At 34.6% G+C, this 20255-nt stretch overlaps 1 protein-coding gene across 11 annotated transcripts in view; it reads right to left on the bottom strand.

The window, feature by feature from the left end:
- Positions 1 to 20255, bottom strand: part of clu (clustered mitochondria protein homolog) — a 32877-nt gene that overhangs the window by 4507 nt on the left and 8115 nt on the right. For 9 of the 11 annotated variants that reach the window (XR_013884126.1, XR_013884125.1, XR_013884128.1 and 6 more), the window contains 22 exons: positions 19695 to 19841; positions 19264 to 19335; positions 15900 to 15996; positions 14911 to 15044; positions 14102 to 14202; positions 13498 to 13641; positions 12112 to 12208; positions 11572 to 11693; positions 10670 to 10763; positions 10234 to 10385; positions 8860 to 8974; positions 8236 to 8323; positions 6783 to 6894; positions 6421 to 6476; positions 5567 to 5700; positions 5117 to 5169; positions 4721 to 4862; positions 3424 to 3564; positions 2838 to 2954; positions 2071 to 2213; positions 1338 to 1451; positions 782 to 864 (listed from right to left, as the gene is read on the bottom strand). Coding sequence is in view for 5 of the 11 variants with exons in the window: in XM_080177256.1 (XP_080033382.1) it covers positions 782 to 864; positions 1338 to 1451; positions 2071 to 2213; positions 2838 to 2954; positions 3424 to 3564; positions 4721 to 4862; positions 5117 to 5169; positions 5567 to 5700; positions 6421 to 6476; positions 6783 to 6894; positions 8236 to 8323; positions 8860 to 8974; positions 10234 to 10385; positions 10670 to 10763; positions 11572 to 11693; positions 12112 to 12208; positions 13498 to 13641; positions 14102 to 14202; positions 14911 to 15044; positions 15900 to 15996; positions 19264 to 19335; positions 19695 to 19841 (2458 nt within the window). In the remaining 6 variants the exon portion in view is untranslated. The remainder of the gene's footprint in view (positions 1 to 781; positions 865 to 1337; positions 1452 to 2070; positions 2214 to 2837; positions 2955 to 3423; positions 3565 to 4720; positions 4863 to 5116; positions 5170 to 5566; positions 5701 to 6420; positions 6477 to 6782; positions 6895 to 8235; positions 8324 to 8859; positions 8975 to 10233; positions 10386 to 10669; positions 10764 to 11571; positions 11694 to 12111; positions 12209 to 13497; positions 13642 to 14101; positions 14203 to 14910; positions 15045 to 15899; positions 15997 to 19263; positions 19336 to 19694; positions 19842 to 20255) is intronic. The other 2 variants (XM_080177259.1, XM_080177258.1) reach the window with 2 other exon arrangements.

Here is a 20255-nt window from a genome sequence, read left to right on the forward strand (position 1 = left end):
ATATCTGGTGAAACATATCATTGATTTTATATATTAACATACACACATACATCATACTACTTAAGCTAATGGATATCCAATAGGCATACTATATTTAGAATACACGAATGACCCGATTTTTCGTCAAATCTAAAAAGGAACATTTCTAGCAGACGAAAGAATTGTTTACTTATGACTCAAGCTAAAGTGGATTCTTAAAAAAATCAGGCTCTCTACTCGCTGGTGAGGCAAAATTGTTTATGTGCAAAATCCTCCAAAATAACAAACAAAATCTTATTAGTCTTCTCATGTTCCTCTACAAATTATGTTTTGTAGATTAAGACACACACACACCCACCCACACACACAAACACACTGAAACACAAACCTGATTTCTTAGTCTTCTCATGTTCCTCTCCCAATTATGTTTTGTAGATTAGAACAAACACACCCACACATACACAAAACACACTCACAGCCACACACACACACACACACAAACTGTAACACAAACCTGTTTCCTTAGTCTTTTCGTGTTCCTCTCCCAATTATGTTTTGTAAATTAGGACACATCCACCCACACATACACACACACTCACACCCACCCACCCACACACAAACACAAATTGTGTTTTGTAACACACACACACACTCACAAATACACTTACAAACACACACACACTGTAAGACAAACCTGATTCCTTAGTCTTCTCATGTTCCTCTCCCAATTGTGCTTTGTAACACACACTCAAAGCCACACACACACACACACACACACACACACACACACTGTAACACAAACCTGATTCCTTAGTCTTCTCGTGTTCCTCTCCTAATTGTGTTTTGTAGATTGTGAATGTCTCCTTCTCATTGGCCAGTGCAGATCTGTAAGGAAATATATATGAATAATAATTTTAGAGTAGTTGCGCTATTGACAAACGAGTTTCTAAATAAAGTCAAAGACTTTAATTGAAAAAGAAATCTGTTTGTCTATAGACTAAACATAAATCTATTTGTAGCTGTAATTCTTTTCTTCTATATTATATGTATTTATTTAACCAATCAATTAACCATACATCTATTTATATCTACTCATTTAACTATCTATCAACTATGGCATAGTTGACCATCACCTTCAGTATATGTTTATCTATCTATCTGTTTACCTATCCAATCTATCTCTTTCTACCTGAAATCTTCCATACAGCTCAGTGTTTTTGCGACCAGGTGATAGCTAACAGCAACCTTTTCTGTCTGTCTGTCTCTCTCTCTCTCTCTCTGTCTATCTGTCTGTCTATCTATCTATCTATTGATCTATCTATCAACCTATCCATCTATCTATCCATCAATCTATCTACCTGAAATCTCCCATACAGCTCTGTGTTCTGGCAACCAGATGATAGCTGACCGCAACCTTCAGTGTCTTGGCTCCATGGAATCTCTGGTTCAAAGCCAAGGCCTTCTCTAAGAACCTGAAATAAAAGATAAACATTTTAGCTACGCATCAAACGAAGAATATATTTTTAGTGTGGCTTTGAAACCGATTAATTCCCGCCATACTGAAAAGTAAAACAGAAAAATAATGTATCGTATCGTGGTTTAGATATTTTTCTAGAAAAATAAAGACAATTTTATTGTCTTTGGTACCAAAAAAACTGGAATTAATCATTTTACTATACGCGATAAATTGCTTTTTAAAGTTTATAAACAGACGCATTTAAAAACTAATTATGACATCCAGACAAACATCGTGCCAACAAAGAGTTGGTTGTCTGTTGTTGGACGGAACTCAACCTAGTATCCTTTTATGTGCGTTTGAGCATTGCATCCATTTCAAGCAGATGATGTCCTTCAGTTTTCTAGATAATATCTTGAAATCGATAAAGACCGCCTCCTCAACGAATACTTTTGAATAGAGGAAAAGTTTAAGGAAAACAAAATTTAGTTTGTATGTTTATTCAGATCACACTAACCACTGGGCCAATTAAGTTCTCCGTTTTAGGGAAGCTTTGCATGAGTCTATGGAGAGTTTTAAATTAGATTTTTTATTTTAGTGATAGGATGGTTTAAGGCTATATCTAAACAACTTACTTCAATGAGATATCATACTCTCCCACGGCATGCAGGATCAGACCAATATTGGAATCGATGAGAGCAACCTCTGGATGATTCTCGCCACACACCATGAGGGCCAGGTAGCGGGCACGGTACAGCAGCTTCAAGCTGGTAGATACCTGGCAGATTTTAGTTGTTGCCACATAGTGTTCAGGTGATTTACCTCAAAGCGCCTTTACAAGCACAGAATCCCCTCACCCTTCTATTTATTATGAAATGAATTAAAAAACTCCTTCCCTAGACCCTTCTTATACATAGATGTTGCAACTTTGCATATATCTATAATACAAAGTAGAACGATGTCTGTCTGTCTCTTTGTTTGTTTGTACCGAAGGATCTCGCTAACCGCTGAACCGATCAGGTTCTCCTTAACAGGGTAGCTTCTCATAGGTTCCAGGAAGGTTTATAACTATTTTGGGGAAGGATTACACCCCCCCCCTCAAAAAAATTGGCGATGCCGCTATTACTTATAAGAGAAGCAGGACGAATTTCTGTAGTTTAAAATCTCGCTAATCGCTGGACCGATATGGTTCTCTTTTACATTGACGCTTCTAATAAGTACAGGGAAAGTATTTTGGGGTTAAGTACCTCCACACTGAGAAAAATTAAATAACCAATTCGAAGTTTAAAAAAAAACTAATTTGAAAGTAGAGGGTCGACTCCCTCATCCCCCTCTCTTCCTTTAGTACCCCTGGATGCCTCTTAGGGGCTTAGCCGCTGGCCTACTTTATATAGCAACAAGCCTGTGTGTTTGCAAAGCAGTAGAGCGCTAGATGTGTGTATTCTGTGATTGTGTAGGGATGGCCCAGTCCGTTCACTCGTTCAGACATCAGCACAGCCTTCTGTTGACAGGACAGGGCCTTAAACAAGTATTGGTCATTAGTTTTGAGAGAAAATGATTCTTGTCAGGAATTTTTAAGGAATGGGACTAGAAAATGGACGATAAATTAACTCTCAATTTTGATAAGGAAAGGTACTACTGATAAAGGTACAACGAAGGTAAAACGATAAAATTAGACAGTTTCATCAATAACATTTTGAATTTAAGTTATGATTCAAATTTCCAAAAGACATCCACTTTTGTCGGATAAACCTGTAAAAGTCCGCCGTTTTCCATATCTACAGAAAATACGCTCTTTCATGGTGCATGGAATTTGAAGTAGCTGCGCTATTTAATAACAAGGATAAAAACTTTTATATAAGCGAAGCTTAAAATATTAGAATGAAAGACAATCAAACATATTACGAACATATTTTTATTATTGATTATAGATTCTTTCTATATTTCAAAACTCAAGTACATGAGCCTTGAAAAAAAAACTATCCTACCTCTACGTGATCACCCATGATGTAGTTGAGCCTGGCGAGCATTCTCAAGCACTGCGCAATCTCGGGGTGCATAGCACCGTACACGTTGTTCAACAGGTTCAGCGCCTCGCTGATCAACTCATAGCCGTCCTTTAGGAAACCCTAAAAATCAATATGGATTTAAATAAAAAATCAGGGAGAAAGGGACATTATTACAATGGATATAGAAAACGTGGATATTGTGGCAGGGAAATTTTTGTGGTCAATATAGATAGGTGGCTTCGTTCTTCAATGTTCAGGAACAGAGGGTGAGGTAAAGTCCTTAGCCAGCTGGGAGAAAAATTTTATCATTCTATGCGAGAATCTCTCACAATATCCACGTATTCTATACAATAACTAGTCTCCAAAGCAGGGTTCCGGAGCCGGAGCCGGGAGCAGCAACATTTTTGGTGGAGCCGGAGCCGTATTTTTCGTTAAAAACGGCTCCGGCTCCAGATTAGCCAAAAGTGATTTTTTAAAGTAATAATATAATTTGGCAACGGTCTATTTCCATATAATAAACTGAAAAACTATTGTTACTTAACAGGGGCGTCCAAGCTTTTTTTTTTTTTTTTGGGGGGGGGGGTAAAATGGCGCGCGAAGCGCGCCGCGAATTTTTTTTACCCCCCCCTCAAAATTTTTACCCCGGGGGTAAAATTTGCTTGGGGGGGGGGGGTAATTACCCCCCCTGAAATCTGTTGGCAGGGGTAAAATTTGTTTACCCCCCCCAAAATTTACCCCCGGGGTAAAATTTTTTTTTTTTTTGGGGGGGGAATTTAAATTTTATTACAAATTAAGTATGAGTATTTACCCCCCCAAAATTATTTGGGGGGGGGGGGGGGTAAATACCCCCTCCTAAATGGTTGGGGGTGCCATTTTTAATATCCGGCCGGATATTAAACTATCCGGTTACATGATATCCGGCTGATTTTTTACGCCGGATATCCGGTAAATTGCCGGATATCGAACGTTGGCCAGATATCCGGCTCTACAATAGAAAGTACAATTATGAGATTTAAAACTAGTTTTTTTAGCCCCGAGGTGCCGAAGGCACCGGCTAAAAAAACTGGTTTTAATCTTATGATTGTACATTTCTATATTCGTAAAAAGCTGGATATAATACGATGCTAGACATAGTTTTTTCGTATGGATGAGAACCAGTTCCTATCCACCAGATTCGAATAAATACGAGAAATTTGTTTATTATCATAATTTGGGGTATACAACAATTTATCATCCATTGTCTTATCCCCTATAAGTCTCTAATAAAAAATGTGACCTGTTGAATCTTGCTCTGTCCAGTGGTATAGAAGTTGTATGCGTCCGTAGCTCTGGGGGAGATGTGCTTGACAATGGGGTACATGTTCACTATGTCCTCGTCAGAGAAGGTCTGCTTGTTCTTGTCCTCAAAGTTGTACTCCCTGAAAGTACAAAACGTACATATAGACTATCCTATAATAAAGTAACAGGATGTCTCGATTATACAAAGAAAGTTCAACGCAACACAGACACATTTTAAATATATAAAAAAAATATTTAGTGCCACTAGAGGCCTCTAGGAGCGTAGCCGCTAGTATATGATATAGTACAATTCTTGGGATATACTTCACCAAAGAAATGAACAAAAAATTGTTTGTTATGGGCAATATTTGTAAAAAAATAATATTTGTTATACCTGATTAAAATTTGGATACCGGTCTTCATGCAGAAGGATCTCATCAACATGGTCTAAATAGATATCTAGAATTAGATACCAACAATAGATAGATAGAAAGACATGCATATAGTAGGTATATAATAATAAGATATTTTTTTCCGAATCAAAATTGCTATATAACCACTGCACTTATTTTTCCACTTCTCTTGTCACAACCAGCGAAAATTAATAAAATTTGGAGCAATACTGGAATAATTGTTTGTTGATTTTATTATGGCCAGTTTTTCGCGGATAACGAAATAATTATAAAATATTTATCTTAATTTTGTTGGCCCGAATGCCCGGGCCATCAAATTGTCTATAATTCGATACTATACATAACATTTAATGGTAGGGCTGTTCTAATCCAGCTAAAATAATCGGATTCTTCGTAGCCATACTTGAAAATAAATGATGAACTGCACCCACCTTTGTGATGGAGAACTGTGTAACAAAAGCCTCGCCCGACTCTGGCTGTAGCTCCCAATCAAAATAGGCCTTGCACTCCTTCTTGATCTGGGCCCACAGGCTCTTGGGACTCAGATCTGCCCAGGTTACGCTATCTGTAACAGGAATGCATTTATTATTACCTGCATCTTACACCAGATTATCATGATTTCTAATAAACCTTGTAGCAGGTTAAAGTAGCAATTCCCACTCTCCCTTTATCCCATCCACTCCCAACCTACCTAAGAACGTATGAATAAATGTGGTCCATATTAGTAGGATAAATTGACCACAAAGGGGGAGGTAGGTTGTGCTAAAATTCCGTAAAGGTGTGAGTTTTAATGCTTAAAAACAGTAGTAGAACGATAATATTTATGTTAACTATTTATGTTTCCCGCCGAATTTTTTTTTGCAATTTCTCGGCGGTTTTCGGCGGATGCGCCGCCGTTTCTTCACTGTTCCATATTGTAACCCTATAAAGCAACTGCCATGCAAAATCTCAGACCTGTAACTCTTTTTTTAGTTGAGTTCCTTTGACTTTTAGTTTTGGTTTCAAAAAGTGGCACATCCGCCTCCCCCCTTTGTTTTGTATATAGTTCTTTTCAATAAGGAATACACATATTTAGTGAATCTATTAGTGAACTCACACTTTTACGGAATTTTAGCACAACCTACCTCCCCCTTTTACACTGTCAATATATCCAAGTATCGTATATCCATTTTAATAACGGTTCAGACGTAAGCGAAATTAAAGAAAGTTATCAAAGGTAAAATGTCAAGAAAGGTAAATAAAAGTTAATATAGAAATATAACTAGAGATAAAGTGAATATGAAACCTGAAGGAGCGAGGGGTGACTGTTTATTCTTGTTGTTCTTGCTCTTGTTTCTCGATCTACCAGAAAAGACAATTTTATTTAAAGTGTTATTTTTTCCTATATAGATGTTATAGCTGCTAGCATCAAGGTGCTCTGTTTTCTATTGGCTAGAAAATAGCTTAAAACCCTCCCAAGACTTAAATCTGAAAAATAGGCAAACTAGTAATGGATATATTTTCACAATTTTATCCACGTAACTTCTACATCCATTCAGCTAGTTAAAATTAAAATAAATGGGAGGCTGGGATTCTGTAATAAACAATGTACGTACATACGGAATTAATTGTCTGGTTATCATACAAAATTTGCCTGATAAGGCTCACCTTTTCTTGGAGTTAATTTGATCAGGAACTGTAACGGAGGGGTTGGTGCAGGAGGACAGCAGACAATTCAAGAAGTGGGACACTGCGCATGCGATACTTAGCATGTCCAAACCTAGATAGATAGATAGATAGATAGTTAGATAGATAGTAAGATAGATAAATAAATTGCTATATAGACAGAGGACAATTTAAGATGTGGGACACTACGCATGCGATACTTAACAAGTCCAAACCTAAATAGATAGATAGATAAACTGCTAAATAGATGAAGATAGAGCACTATCCAAAACCTAGAAGTATAGATAGATAGATAGATAAATTGCTAGATAGATGATGGACAATTCAAGAAGTGGGACACTGCGCATGCGATACTTAGCATGTCCAAACCTAAATAGATAGATAAATTGATAGATAGATGATGGACAATTCAAGAAGTGGGACACTGCGCATGCGATACTTAGCATGTCCAAACATAAATAGATAGATAGATAGTTAGAAAGATAGATAAATTTCTAAATAGATGAAGATAGAGCACTATCCAAAACCTAGAAGTATAGATAGATAGATAGATAAATTGCTAGATAGATGATGGACAATTCAAGAAGTGGGACACTGCGCATGCGATACTTAGCATGTCCAAACATAAATAGATAGATAGATAGTTAGAAAGATAGATAAATTGCTAAATAGATGAAGATAGAGCACTATCCAAAACCTAGAAATATAGATAGATAGATATATGATGGACAATTTAAGAAGTGTGACACTGCGCATGCGATACTTAGCATGTCCAAACCAAGATATATAGATAGATAGATAAATAAATTGCTAGATAGACAGGGGACAATTCAAGAAGTGGGACACTGCGCATGCGATACTTATATACCAAACATAAACATATAGATAGATAGATAGAAAGATAGATAAACTGCTAAATAGATGAAGATAGAGCACTATCCAAAACCTAGAAATATAGATAGATAGATAAATTGCTAGATAGATGATGGACAATTCAAGAAGTGGGACACTGCGCATGCGATACTTGGCATGTCCAAACCTAAATAGATAGATAGATAGATAGTAAGATAGACAAATAAATTGCTATATAGACAGAGGACAATTTAAGATGTGGGACACTACGCATGCGATACTTAACAAGTCCAAACCTAAATAGATAGATTATAGATAAACTGCTAAATAGATGAAGATAGAGCACTATCCAAAACCTAGAAATATAGATAGATAGTTATTTATTGCATCGTATTATAGACAGCTATATAAACCAGTTATTCCCGAGGTAACAGCCAAGATAGAATTGATGTTAAGATTTTAAATTGGTAGAAAATTGTCTATAATAGATGCTATACATGATTTTTCACAGAATTGCTGAGAAACGGTTCTAATCCAGCAAATATTAATCAGTTTCGAAGCCGTAATGGGAATAAACTTCTACCTTGCAGATATTGTGTGAAAATATGCTTGACAGCTCTTAAAACCAGTTCTGTACAGGCGATACGGTGAACATACTCCAGTTGGGGCACCTACAGTAGAAAAAAAATCTAGAGTTTTTTTCGGATGAAAAATTTTTGAAGTATTCAAATTTTTTTCGATAATATCAAATATAAAAAACCATTAAAATTTTAAAGAAACCGTATATTTGATGTTTTTTAAAGTTATGTAAGTTAAATATTAGAATCCCGCTAGGATCCCCCCAAAGCTTAGTCCCCTGCAGGGGCTATGAATATATTCCCTATCCCCAAAGAAAATCTACCAATAACGGCGGGGATATCTTATCTGAAATATAAATATCTTTACTCTTTTTTAAGTTAGGTCAAGGGGGGGGGGGTCATTTGACTTTAAAGAATTTTTTGTTGGTTCAATAATGATTACTTTGACTTAATTATTGTGTTTAATTTCATAGCTTTTAAGCAATTTTTAAATCTTGGGACCAGAGAGGCAGGGGACTAGTCCCCAAAGTATTATAAACCGTTCTCTCTTTTGTTTGCTATGTGTACTTTTATAATTTTTGATTGGTAGATTCAAATGTCTAAACTTTTCAACCAATATATTATTTTACCTTTTGGATCATTCCAGTAATCTTGCCGAGATATCTGATGTTGATACCGCGGTTGTGGATAGCGTCCGCAAGAGTCTGTCCGTCCATAGGAGCGGTGTTGTGATCCAAACAATCCCTAGATAGATAGATAGATAGTTATCAAGAGTATGTCCGTCCATGGGGGCAGTGTTATGATCCAAACAATCCCTAGATAGATACCAAGAGTCTGTCCTTCCATAGGAGCAGTGTTGTGGTCCAAACAATCCCTAGATAGATAGATAGATATCAACAGTATATCCGTCCATAGAAGCAGTGTTGTGATCCAAACAATCCCTAGATAGATAGATAGATAGTTATCAAGAGTCTGTCCGTCCATAGGAGCAGTGTTGTGTTCCAAACAATCCCTAGATAGATAGATAGATAGTTATCAAGAGTCTGTCCTTCCATAGGAGCAGTGTTGTGTTCCAAACAATCTCTAGATAGATAGATATCAAGAGTCTGTCCGTCCATAGGAGCAGTATTATGATCCAAACAATCCCTAGATAGATAGATAGATAGTTATCAAGAGTATATCCGTCCATAGGAGCAGTGTTATGATCCAAACAATCACTGGATAGATAGATATTTAGACAGATAGATAGAAAGATATCAAGAGCATATCCGTCCATAGGAGCAGTATTATGATCCAAACAATCCCTAATAGATAGAGACATATTTTGATATATAGATAGTTATCAAGAGTATGTCCGTCCATAGGAGCGGTGTTGTGATCCAAACAATCACTGGATAGATAGATATTTAGACAGATAGATAGAAAAGATATCAAGAGTATATCCGTCCATAGGAGCAGTGTTATGATCCAAACAATCCCTAGATAGATAGATGGACCCAAAATTTTTATAAAATTTCCCCCGGATTTAGGAAAAAGGAAAAAGATAGATAGTTATCAAAAGTATGTCCGTCCATAAGAGCAGTGTTGTGATCCAAACAATCCCTAGATAGATAGATAGATATTTAGACAGATAGATATCAAGATATCAAGAGTATATCCGTCCATAGGAGCAGTGTTATGATCCAAACAATCCCTAGATAGATTGATGGACCAAATTTTTTTTATAAACTTTCCCCCGGATTTAGGAAAAAGCTTTACTACAATGACGAACCATATCAATTTATCAATTACCGAGATCCTTAGCTACACACACAAATTAGGTAATTTTTAAGTAAGTAGTTCCTTGATCCAAGCTTCTATGTGAGGTCAGAAAAATAGCATAAAACAATCTCAAAGATTTCCTGAACTTCACAACCAATTTGAACCAGAAATTTTCGAAATCTTTAGCTTTAAACTAAAAACCTTACTACTTTATATTACAGAGTAGAGTATAAAAATGCTACCTGATAAAGGCGGGAATCTGGACGGTGAGCAGGAAGTCGGCGGCATCCTTGACCAGCTGGCACTGCTTTTTGTAGGCCTCGCCTGTTGGCTCGGGATGCACCACGCCGGGTGAGAATACGTCGGGGTTGAAACGGATATCAAATTCGGTATCCTGGGTAGAAAAATTTAATTTAGGGATAATTCATTAATCGTATAACAATCAACTAGCGGCTACACCCCTAGAGGCCTTTAGGGTGTGAGGGCCTTTGAACGTCTGTTTGTTATTTATTTAACAATTATTTTAATGTCTACAATTTTACAAAGAAACTGCAATTGTATGTATGTATAATATCATATTTTTTTACTTTTCTGTCAGTAGCTATCGCCTTGTATGACTATTTTTTTTAAAGCGAAGATTTTCTATAACTAGTGTCGGTCCGTGGTTATTTTATGTACCTTCAAGCTGCCAACCGCATTAGCCGCCTTCTTTACAATCTCCTTCGTGGAGTCTTCCATTTCTTGCTTCTCTCCACTAAACCCAGTCCCGATACTTTAAAATACAGGTTTTTATAAAAAGTTCGATCCTTAAAAAAATATGATAAGGCTGGCAAACAATCCAACAAAGGATCTAAAGGGATATTACAAAGGCTGATTAATTGTACATCCACAATGATGAAACACAAAATTAGCCCTTCTGTAGATTAAATTTGTGGTTGAAACGTTTTGACACTCAATTTAATTAACCAACCAAAGATATTTCACTAAAGTCCCCAAAGTTGTTAAGCCAACGAATAAGAAAACGTTATTTTATGACTTTGGTAACTAGTGTAATAAACAGCTCATTGTCCCCTCTCTCTTTGCAATCCAACACTGAATAGTTTTGCATTAGTGATTATTAGATGACCATTAGCAACTAATATTTTTTCGTTTTATACAATTTAGTAAATGAACACGCGTAAAATTCAAGAAAAATCCGCATGTACAGAATATATATACTGCACAAATTCGAGTTATGATTTAAACTTGTTTAACATTAAAACTTTTGTCTGCAAGTTATAGCTTCAAATTGTAATAAGAAGCACCCGTTTATTGACCAAGACTATCATAACCACAGAAGAAACCACTTTTAATATCTTTAGTATAACGAGGTATAAAACAAAATATATAGTTAAGAATTGATACAAGTGGTGAAAAAATTAACCGTTATGTAAATTAAAATATTGGTTGAAAAGTTTGGACGCCTATCAAAGTTCAATAAAAACATCCCATAGTTTTTAAATAAAATAAAGTGGTCATAAAACTTTGGATACCATTATAATTTTAAGTCCAATGTCCCCACCCTCCCTCGGGAAAAAAACCTTGATGAAGTATCGTTCCTGGTGATAGAATCAGTCATGGACTCAACAATTCTCTTCGCTTCATCTTCTTCCATGCCCTTCTTTTCTCCTTCTCCCTTCTCTTTCTCATTGTCTTCTTTCTCCTAATATATAGATAGATAGATAGGTAGATAGATAGGTAGATAGATAGATAAATAGATAGATAGATAAATAAATAAATAGAGAGATAGATAATCTTCCTCTATGCCCTTCTCTCCTTCTCCCTTCTCTTTCTCATTGTCTTCTTTCTCCTAATATTGATATTTTTACTTCATTTAGACTGAAGTGAAGAGGGTGCCATGTTTACCGAAATATATTTCAAATAACCACCGTTTCTTCACATTTCCACATTATACCTCTTTAAAGCAACTTCCATGCCAAATTTAAGTGCTAAAATTTCTTTTAATAAAATTCCTAGGACTTTTAATTTTGGTTTCAAAGTATCACATCTCCCCTCCCCGCTTTATTTATCACATTAAATGTATAGCAAAAAGAAAACTTAATTTAAAAAAATTTAGGTACCTCTTTCTTTTCAATCTGTGGAATTTCTGGGGTGATTTGTTTCTTCACAGTCAGTTGTTGTAGCTGTACAGCAGCGCATTTGATAAACATCATATATCTAAATTATAAATATATTCAGCTGTTGTAGCTGTACAGCAGTGCATTTGATAAACATCATGTATCTAAATTATAAATATATTCAGCTGTTGTAGCTGTACAGCTGCACATTTGATAAACATCATGTATCTAAATTATAAATATATTCAGCTGTTGTAGCTGTACAGCAGTGCATTTGATAAACATCATGTATCTAAATTATAAATATATTCAGCTGTTGTAGCTGTACAGCTGCACATTTGATAAACATCATGTATCTAAATTATAAATATATTCAGCTGTTGTAGCTGTACAGCAGTGCATTTGATAAACATCATGTATCTAAATTATAAATATATTCAGCTGTTGTAGCTGTACAGCTGCACATTTGATAAACATCATGTATCTAAATTATAAATATATTCAGCTGTTGTAGCTGTACAGCCGTGCATTTTATAAACATCATGTATCTAAATTATAAATATATTCAGCTGTTGTAGCAGTACAGCTGCACATTTGATAAACATCATCTATCTAAATTATAAATATATTCAGCTGTTGTAGCTGTACAGCTGCATATTTGATAAACATCATGTATCTAAATTATAAATATAGTCAGCTGTTGTAGGTGTACAGCAGCGCATTTGATAAACATCATGTATCTAAATTATAAATATAGTCAGCTGTTGTAGGTGTACAGCAGCGCATTTGATAAACATCATGTATCTAAATTATAAATATATTCAGCTGTTGTAGCTGTACAGCAGTGCATTTGATAAACATCATGTATCTAAATTATAAATATATTCAGCTGTTGTAGCTGTACAGCTGCACATTTGATAAACATCATGTATCTAAATTATAAATATATTCAGCTGTTGTAGCTGTACAGCTGCATATTTGATAAACATCATGTATCTAAATTATAAATATAGTCAGCTGTTGTAGGTGTACAGCAGCGCATTTGATAAACATCATGTATCTAAATTATAAATATAGTCAGCTGTTGTAGTTGTACAGCTGCACATTTGAAAAACATCATGTATCTAAATAATAAATATATTAAGCTGTTGTAGATGTACACTGTACAGCTGTTGGTAGTGGATTGTTAAGCTGCTGTTAGATATTAAACTATCTTTAATTGAAATATGACAATCTATCCATACCTAGATTCAACAAAAGCACCATTAAGCTCCTGACTGAGACAGGACTTGTGTACTACTATCTACTAATCAATCTATCTATCTATGTGTCTTTCCATACCTGGATTTCTATCTATTTACATCTATCTATCTATCTATCTTTCCATACCTGGATTCCACAAAAGCATCAATAAGCTCCTGTCTAAGACAGGACAGCTTATGCCTATGTTCAATGGGGAAGCCGAGAGCTGTGGCCTCCTTGGAAAGATCTACACCCTCAATCTTCAGGAAGTTGACATCTGGTGGGAAAGTCCTGAAAATAAATAATATTTAATGATTGTTAGCTCAGTCATACCTTCGTAGCAATGTTTAAACTAACGGCTACACCCATAAAGGTGAGGAGGGAAGAGTAAGTCTACCCTCCGATTTACTTTTTGTTTTTAGTTTAATTTTTTTTGGGGTGGGTATTTTTCAAGGGTGGTTTATTTTAGGTAGGTTTAGGTAATCTCACACATAATAGTTGTAAAACCTTCACTGGATCTCTGAGAATATTCACTGTTAAGAAGAGTCATATCGGCTCAGAGGTAAGCAAGATTCTTCGGTACAGACACACAGAGTCCTGGGAAGTTTTTTTTTATTTATGAGGAGGATACCACTACCTGGCCCCCTTATCACCCCTAGAAAAAATACCCCCCCCCCCCCAAATAAATCTCCATTTTTTTACTTTTTTTTTGCAGCCGCTAGTTACTTTTATATAATATATAAAATATAACCTGAGAAGATCAAGGATATAGTGTCTGCCATCATTGCCGATGATTCCCTTGCACTCGACACTGCTGCACAACTCAACCTCCTCACCCTTCTCGTTCACAACCTAGTAACAATAGACATAATATATCTAGATGGTCTATCCTTGCACTCGACACAACCTAGTAACAATAGACATAATATATCTAGATGGTCTATCCTTACACTCGACACAACCTAGTAACAATAGACATAATATATCTAGATGGTCTATCCTTACACTCGACACAACCTAGTAACAATAGACACAATATATCTAGATAGTCTATCCTTACACTCGACACAACCTAGTAACAATAGACACAATATATCTAGATGGTCTATCCTTACACTCGACACAACCTAGTAACAATAGACACAATATATCTAGATGGTCTATCCTTACACTCGACACAACTTAGTAAAAATATACATAATATATCTAGATGGTCTATCCTTACACTCGACACAACTTAGTAAAAATATACATAATATATCTAGATGGTCTATCCTTGCACTCGACGCTACTGCATAACTAAACCTCCCCTCCCTTCTTGTTCACAACCTAATAACAGAGGATATAAAATACGTGGATATATTGACAGAGAAAATTTGTAGTCAATTTAGGTTGCTTCATATATTTGTCAGTTCGTTCATCCAGTAGGAGAGGAGAGGAGGGGATGGGGTAAATGGGTTGGATGGAAGGAATCGTTATTTTAGCCAGCTGCGAGTATTATCTATTTTACTTGTTTCTACCTGTATATCTATTTATCCTTATCTGATACTATTTATCTACCTTATGTGGAAGAATCTTCAACTGGTTTCCAGCCTTCTGTAGCAGGTCCAGATATTTGGAATGGGTGACGATAGTTTTACCAAAATCAATGGAACCATACACAACACTTTGCTCTTGTTCTCTCTCAAGAATGCCTGGACAAAATGAAGAAAAGATTAGTTTCTATGAAAACTTGTGCCTTTTTAAAATAAAAAAATTTTACTGCCATTTCTTGTAACTTTTGGAGACCACTGTTTTAGAGGTCCCAAAGGACAATACATATGACGCGATAAATTTTTAATTAGTGGAAAAAGAGAGAACTGCCTGTTTTTCAAAAAGGCATGAAAAAAGTAAGATGTTGATTATTAATTTCTGTACATGGTAAGTGGGTTAAAGGGGACTATCCACGAACGAGAGCAAATGATTCTAAGCACCTTCCAGCAGTGATTCTAAAAAAATGTTTTTTTTTTTAGTGAATATACTAGGGTTCTGTGTAATATCATTATATCGATTAAAAAAATTAAGTTTCACCTTGGTTTTTTATGAAAAAAAACTTAAATGTTAGGCATTTTTGACTATATATCATCAAATGTTTTGTTGAGTTCAAACAGCTGAGACACAAAAGTAAAGTTTTCCAAAAAAAATATTAATTTAGAAAAAGGAATGGTAATGTGTAATATTATAAAAATTCTTTTAGTGTACTTTCGTAAATTAAAGCATTTGATTATGTTTTGGCGTGTTATTTTATTTGAACTTTTGAACTCAACAAAACATTTGATGATATTTCGTCAAATAATGCGTAACATTTCAAAGTATTTTTTCACAAAAAAAAACCATGGTGAAACTTGATTTTTTGATTCGATATAATGATATTTCACAGAACCCTAGTATATTTACCAAAAAAAAAAAACATTTAGAACTACTGCTGGAAAGTGCTTAGAATCATCTGCTCTGGTTCGTTGATAGTCCTCTTTAGCAATACTTTTTCCTTATTATAAAAAATATTATACCTGGAATAATGGACTGTGCAGTCACCCTGTATCCTCTGTAGTCAAGCACAACTGTTCCAAGTGTAAACAGTCCCTCCAAGTCAACTGCATTGTAAACCTTAAAAATATCAGTAAACATTTTCTGCCATATATCTAAAGGGATAAAACAATGGCCGATAAAATGATGTAAATTCTCAATGACAATACACAAAATTACTGTAACGGACGTATGCTAATCCTAACTGTTTAGGAGTTATGAGCCACAGTTGAGATGTTGACACAAGCCATAGAGTGCCGAGTAAAGAGTAGTAATGTTGTGGTGTAGAAACAAGTAATTTGATGAAGAAAAGGGGCGAAGATTTACTGAAGAAAGGGGCGAAGACATTGTAAAAGATGAACAAGTTAACTGTTGAAATCATAGAGAAAAAGTTAAGAGGAGAAAAGAGTTGCAACATGAGTCTGAGAAAAGAGTAGACCTGAGCCTACAAACTGCTTTGTCGACAGCTTATCTTCACATCACGCCACCCAATTATAGTACTAAATATTAATTTCTAAATTACTAAATTTCATTCCCACTCTTAAATACTTATTCTATGATGATTGTGTCCAAAGTAATTAAAGTAAAGAAAATAAAGACAATTATGTCCAATAAGAATTTGTTCATAGGAAATCATTGTAAAGAATATATGTGCACGCAAAATCAAAAGCAACTTAAAGTTTTAAAGCTTTTTTCTTATTTCAGAAAGTAAAAGTAAGTGAATAAATAAATATTTAATATAACGGGTGGCTATCTAGGTGAGAAAATTTTTATATTTAATTTGTAACAGCGAAGTCGTTGAAAGGATACATCAATGCAAGATAAATGAACAATAAGGTGAAATATTTAAACAGTATCAAATGTTTTGTTGAAGTCAAACTAACACTAAATCATATGAAGATTGAATTTAAATTAAACAACGTTTCAAATGTTTTGTCAAAGTCAAACTAACATCTAGTGACTTAATGAACTTTCTATTGAAGTAAACTTAATGTATTAAATGTTTTGGTAAAGTCAAACCAACGTAAATTATAAAAAGAATAAAGAGCTAAAGTACATAATTTAAACCTCCATTATAATGGCCTCCAATAATACTGTTCCATTTTAGGTGGATACCCAAACAGAGAACAGATCTGTGTTGTGTGAAAGACCCCTAATGCTAGAAAGACCCCTAAACAAAAGACCCCTAAGCAGAACTAATTTGATTGGCGGAAAACCAGCCTTGGATAATTGGAGAAACTAGTGTGCCCTACCTGTAAAGGGATTTGCTTATCACACTGAAATAAAAGGTATAGAATATTATACTCTTTTTAATTCTTTTATTGTAGCAAGGATTCAAGTAAATGTTCAAAATAATGTTTAAATAATCTGACGTCAATAAGGAAATATAATCTGGCCTTGTCTAACAATTGTTATCTTTGCAGGAAGTTAACAAGAACAGCTACAACCAAAGCTAATGAGAACAAGTCAAATAACTCAAAGCTAAATACCATCAAGGAAAGAACACCAACCCTAACAACGCAACTAGGGGATTAATTGGATATGTACTATTCTACTGGAACCAAACTTCAAACCTAACAGAGAGCCAATGTAAGTACTTTATAGCTCATATTCTTTAATACATTAAGTAGAATGAAATTTAAGTGAACAAAGACTTTAGTATGGAATGTAAATTGTAAAGGGATAGTTCTACGAAGTGTATTTAAAGAGTTAAGGTACTTAGAGTAGTGAACTTTTATATGTCTTAGTAGAATATATTAGGCATTGGATAGATATGATTATATGTTAAAGAATTTTTAACATTGACCAGACCAAACTTTTTTTATTTGAAAATATCTAAAAAAGTTAAAGTGATTTGCCACATAAATTACATGAGAATTGTCTTTTTTTTCCAAATATGTATAGCCAAAACACCAATAACAGAGAATCTTTTTCCACATATTTCATAAGAGTTAAAAACAAATTGGACAGGGGTTCCCCTTGGGACAAGTTACTTAAAAAACATAAAAAATAACGTCTGGTTCATTATAGGACAGGTTTTCTATAGATTCTTTTTTAAAAAAAAAGAAAACCGTCCGGTTTACTTACAATATACACATTATCTCACGCGGAAATACCAACTAACCATACAACATATATATATATAAAAAGACCATTCTCATGTAATTTATGTTGCAAATCACTAACTTTTTAAGATATTGTCAAATAAAAAAGTTCGGCCAGGTCAATGTTAAAATTCTTTATCACAATCATATCTATCCAATGCCTAATATATTCTACTAAGACATATAAAAAGATCACTACTCTAAGTACCATACTAAATATTTTATTGGTCATTCTTTGTTGTTATGTGTTCATTAACTAGTATATGCTATCTAAAGTTGTATTTATGACAAAAAAGTTTTTGCCATATATAACATGCAACGAAGTTGAAAATAAAAATGACAAAACTCATTTTTTAAGGAAAATCCCTGGTCAAATCTTTTAATTTTAATCAATAACTTTATATTATGCACTACTACGTTATTTAAAATAGAAAAAACTTACGGTTCACTTTTTTTTTTTTAAATGCACTTCGTGAAACTATCCCTTTAATTTCTTTTTATTTTTTATTCTTTCATTTCTTTATTTATAAGTGCACTTTTATTAGCCAACCCGTTCTTATTGTAACTACCTAGAATTAATATTGTTTTGTTTTTTTTATTCTAGGTTAATTTTACCGAACATTCGAGTCAAAATAACTGCTCTACTATTTCCAGACTACATTGAAAGAAACTGATAAAATGTCAAAACCACAGAAATGAAATTCCAGCGGACCAAGATTGAGTGGCTCTGAAAAGCAAAGGTGAGCCGTCCGCTACAATTACCCTTCGGTAGATTAAAAGTAATTGACATTGCGTGGCTTGTGTTAATATAGAAAAATGATATACATTCCGTAAGAACCGCTATGAATTCTAGTTTTTGGAAATATAAAAACCATTCCTGTGCTACCTATAGTTATGGAGCTACGTGGTAGAATGTCCCAACTGACTTAAAACTTAACTTGCGAGAAAATCATTAAAGATTATAGTAACTAAATTATAGAATGTCCAAAAAGAAATGCGTACACTTTTCCAATCGAAATTGCGCCGCTTGTGGTAATAGTAGAAAAATGTTCTTTATACTGTTAGAACTGTCATATACTGTAGTGGAAATATAAGTACTATTTTTGTGCTACTAAGAGTTTAGAAGCTTTATTGAAAAATGTACGAAATATTGTTTACTTGACACCCTCTAGACCATTCCTGGGAGCAACATAGGCAGCTATCTATTTATTTATATATCTGTCTATCTATCTATCATGTTTACCTTGACACCCTGTAGATCATTCCTGGGAGCAACATAGGCGGCTGCGTCACCTCCAAGGTCTTTATAGTGATCCTAAAATTTCATTATATTGTTATTAAAGGCAAAGCTTTACTATAATTAGGACCAGTTCGTAACGGATAGCTCATATCGGTAATTTAGAATTGGCCTATTGATTTTAAACTTTTTATACCTAATGATTCCAGTAAAAGTGATTTAAACTCTTCAATCGTACCAAGAGAGTCCGTTCGTCTATTTAAAACATGCTGATTTTAAACTTGTTTTACAGCAATTTTTTTGTTTGATATAATTATCCTATTCATCAGATTTTGGGAATAATGATTCCTAAGAAAACTTAACAAGTTATAATATTGTAAGCAAAGCATCTCAACAGTATCCTCTATCGAAGCAATATTGCAACAAATGTAACCCACCTTGACGTCAAACCCAAGGCTGAAGAAGATATTATTCCAGATGAACATCTGCATCTTGGCCTCCTCACCGGGGTTGATGGCCATCACGTTGCCGTCAATAACAGCCATGGCACCGCGGGTAGCCGCGGACACAAAGTCAGAGTGAACCTAAAAATTAGTAAGAATCAAGTTTTATCGATTTATCGAATAAATAAAACAATATTATTTTTTTTAAATGATGCCTTTTTTAATGAAAGAAAGATTACTTCCATTCATGTATACGTATAAACTCTGAGAATGTTAGAAATTATTTCATAATGATTAATCCACAACCAGGCAATACACTGTTGCACTAACTAGGTTATATACAGAGCGTTATGGACGTACTGACGGACGGACAAAGTGAATTTTCAGTAGCTCCGTTAAAACCTAATTTTGTCAGGGATCTAAAGGGATAGGACAATGGCCGATATAAATGTACACTGTACGTACATACCGAATGATTATACATAAAATTATCCCTTCTGTAAATTACAATTAGTATTTAAAACGTTTGGACGGACACTCAACTAAATGAACCAA

The sequence above is a fragment of the Acartia tonsa genome, chromosome 11, assembly GCF_053477335.1.
Source record: "Acartia tonsa isolate MP-2025a chromosome 11, ASM5347733v1, whole genome shotgun sequence".
Classification (NCBI taxonomy): Eukaryota; Metazoa; Arthropoda; class Copepoda; order Calanoida; family Acartiidae; genus Acartia; species Acartia tonsa.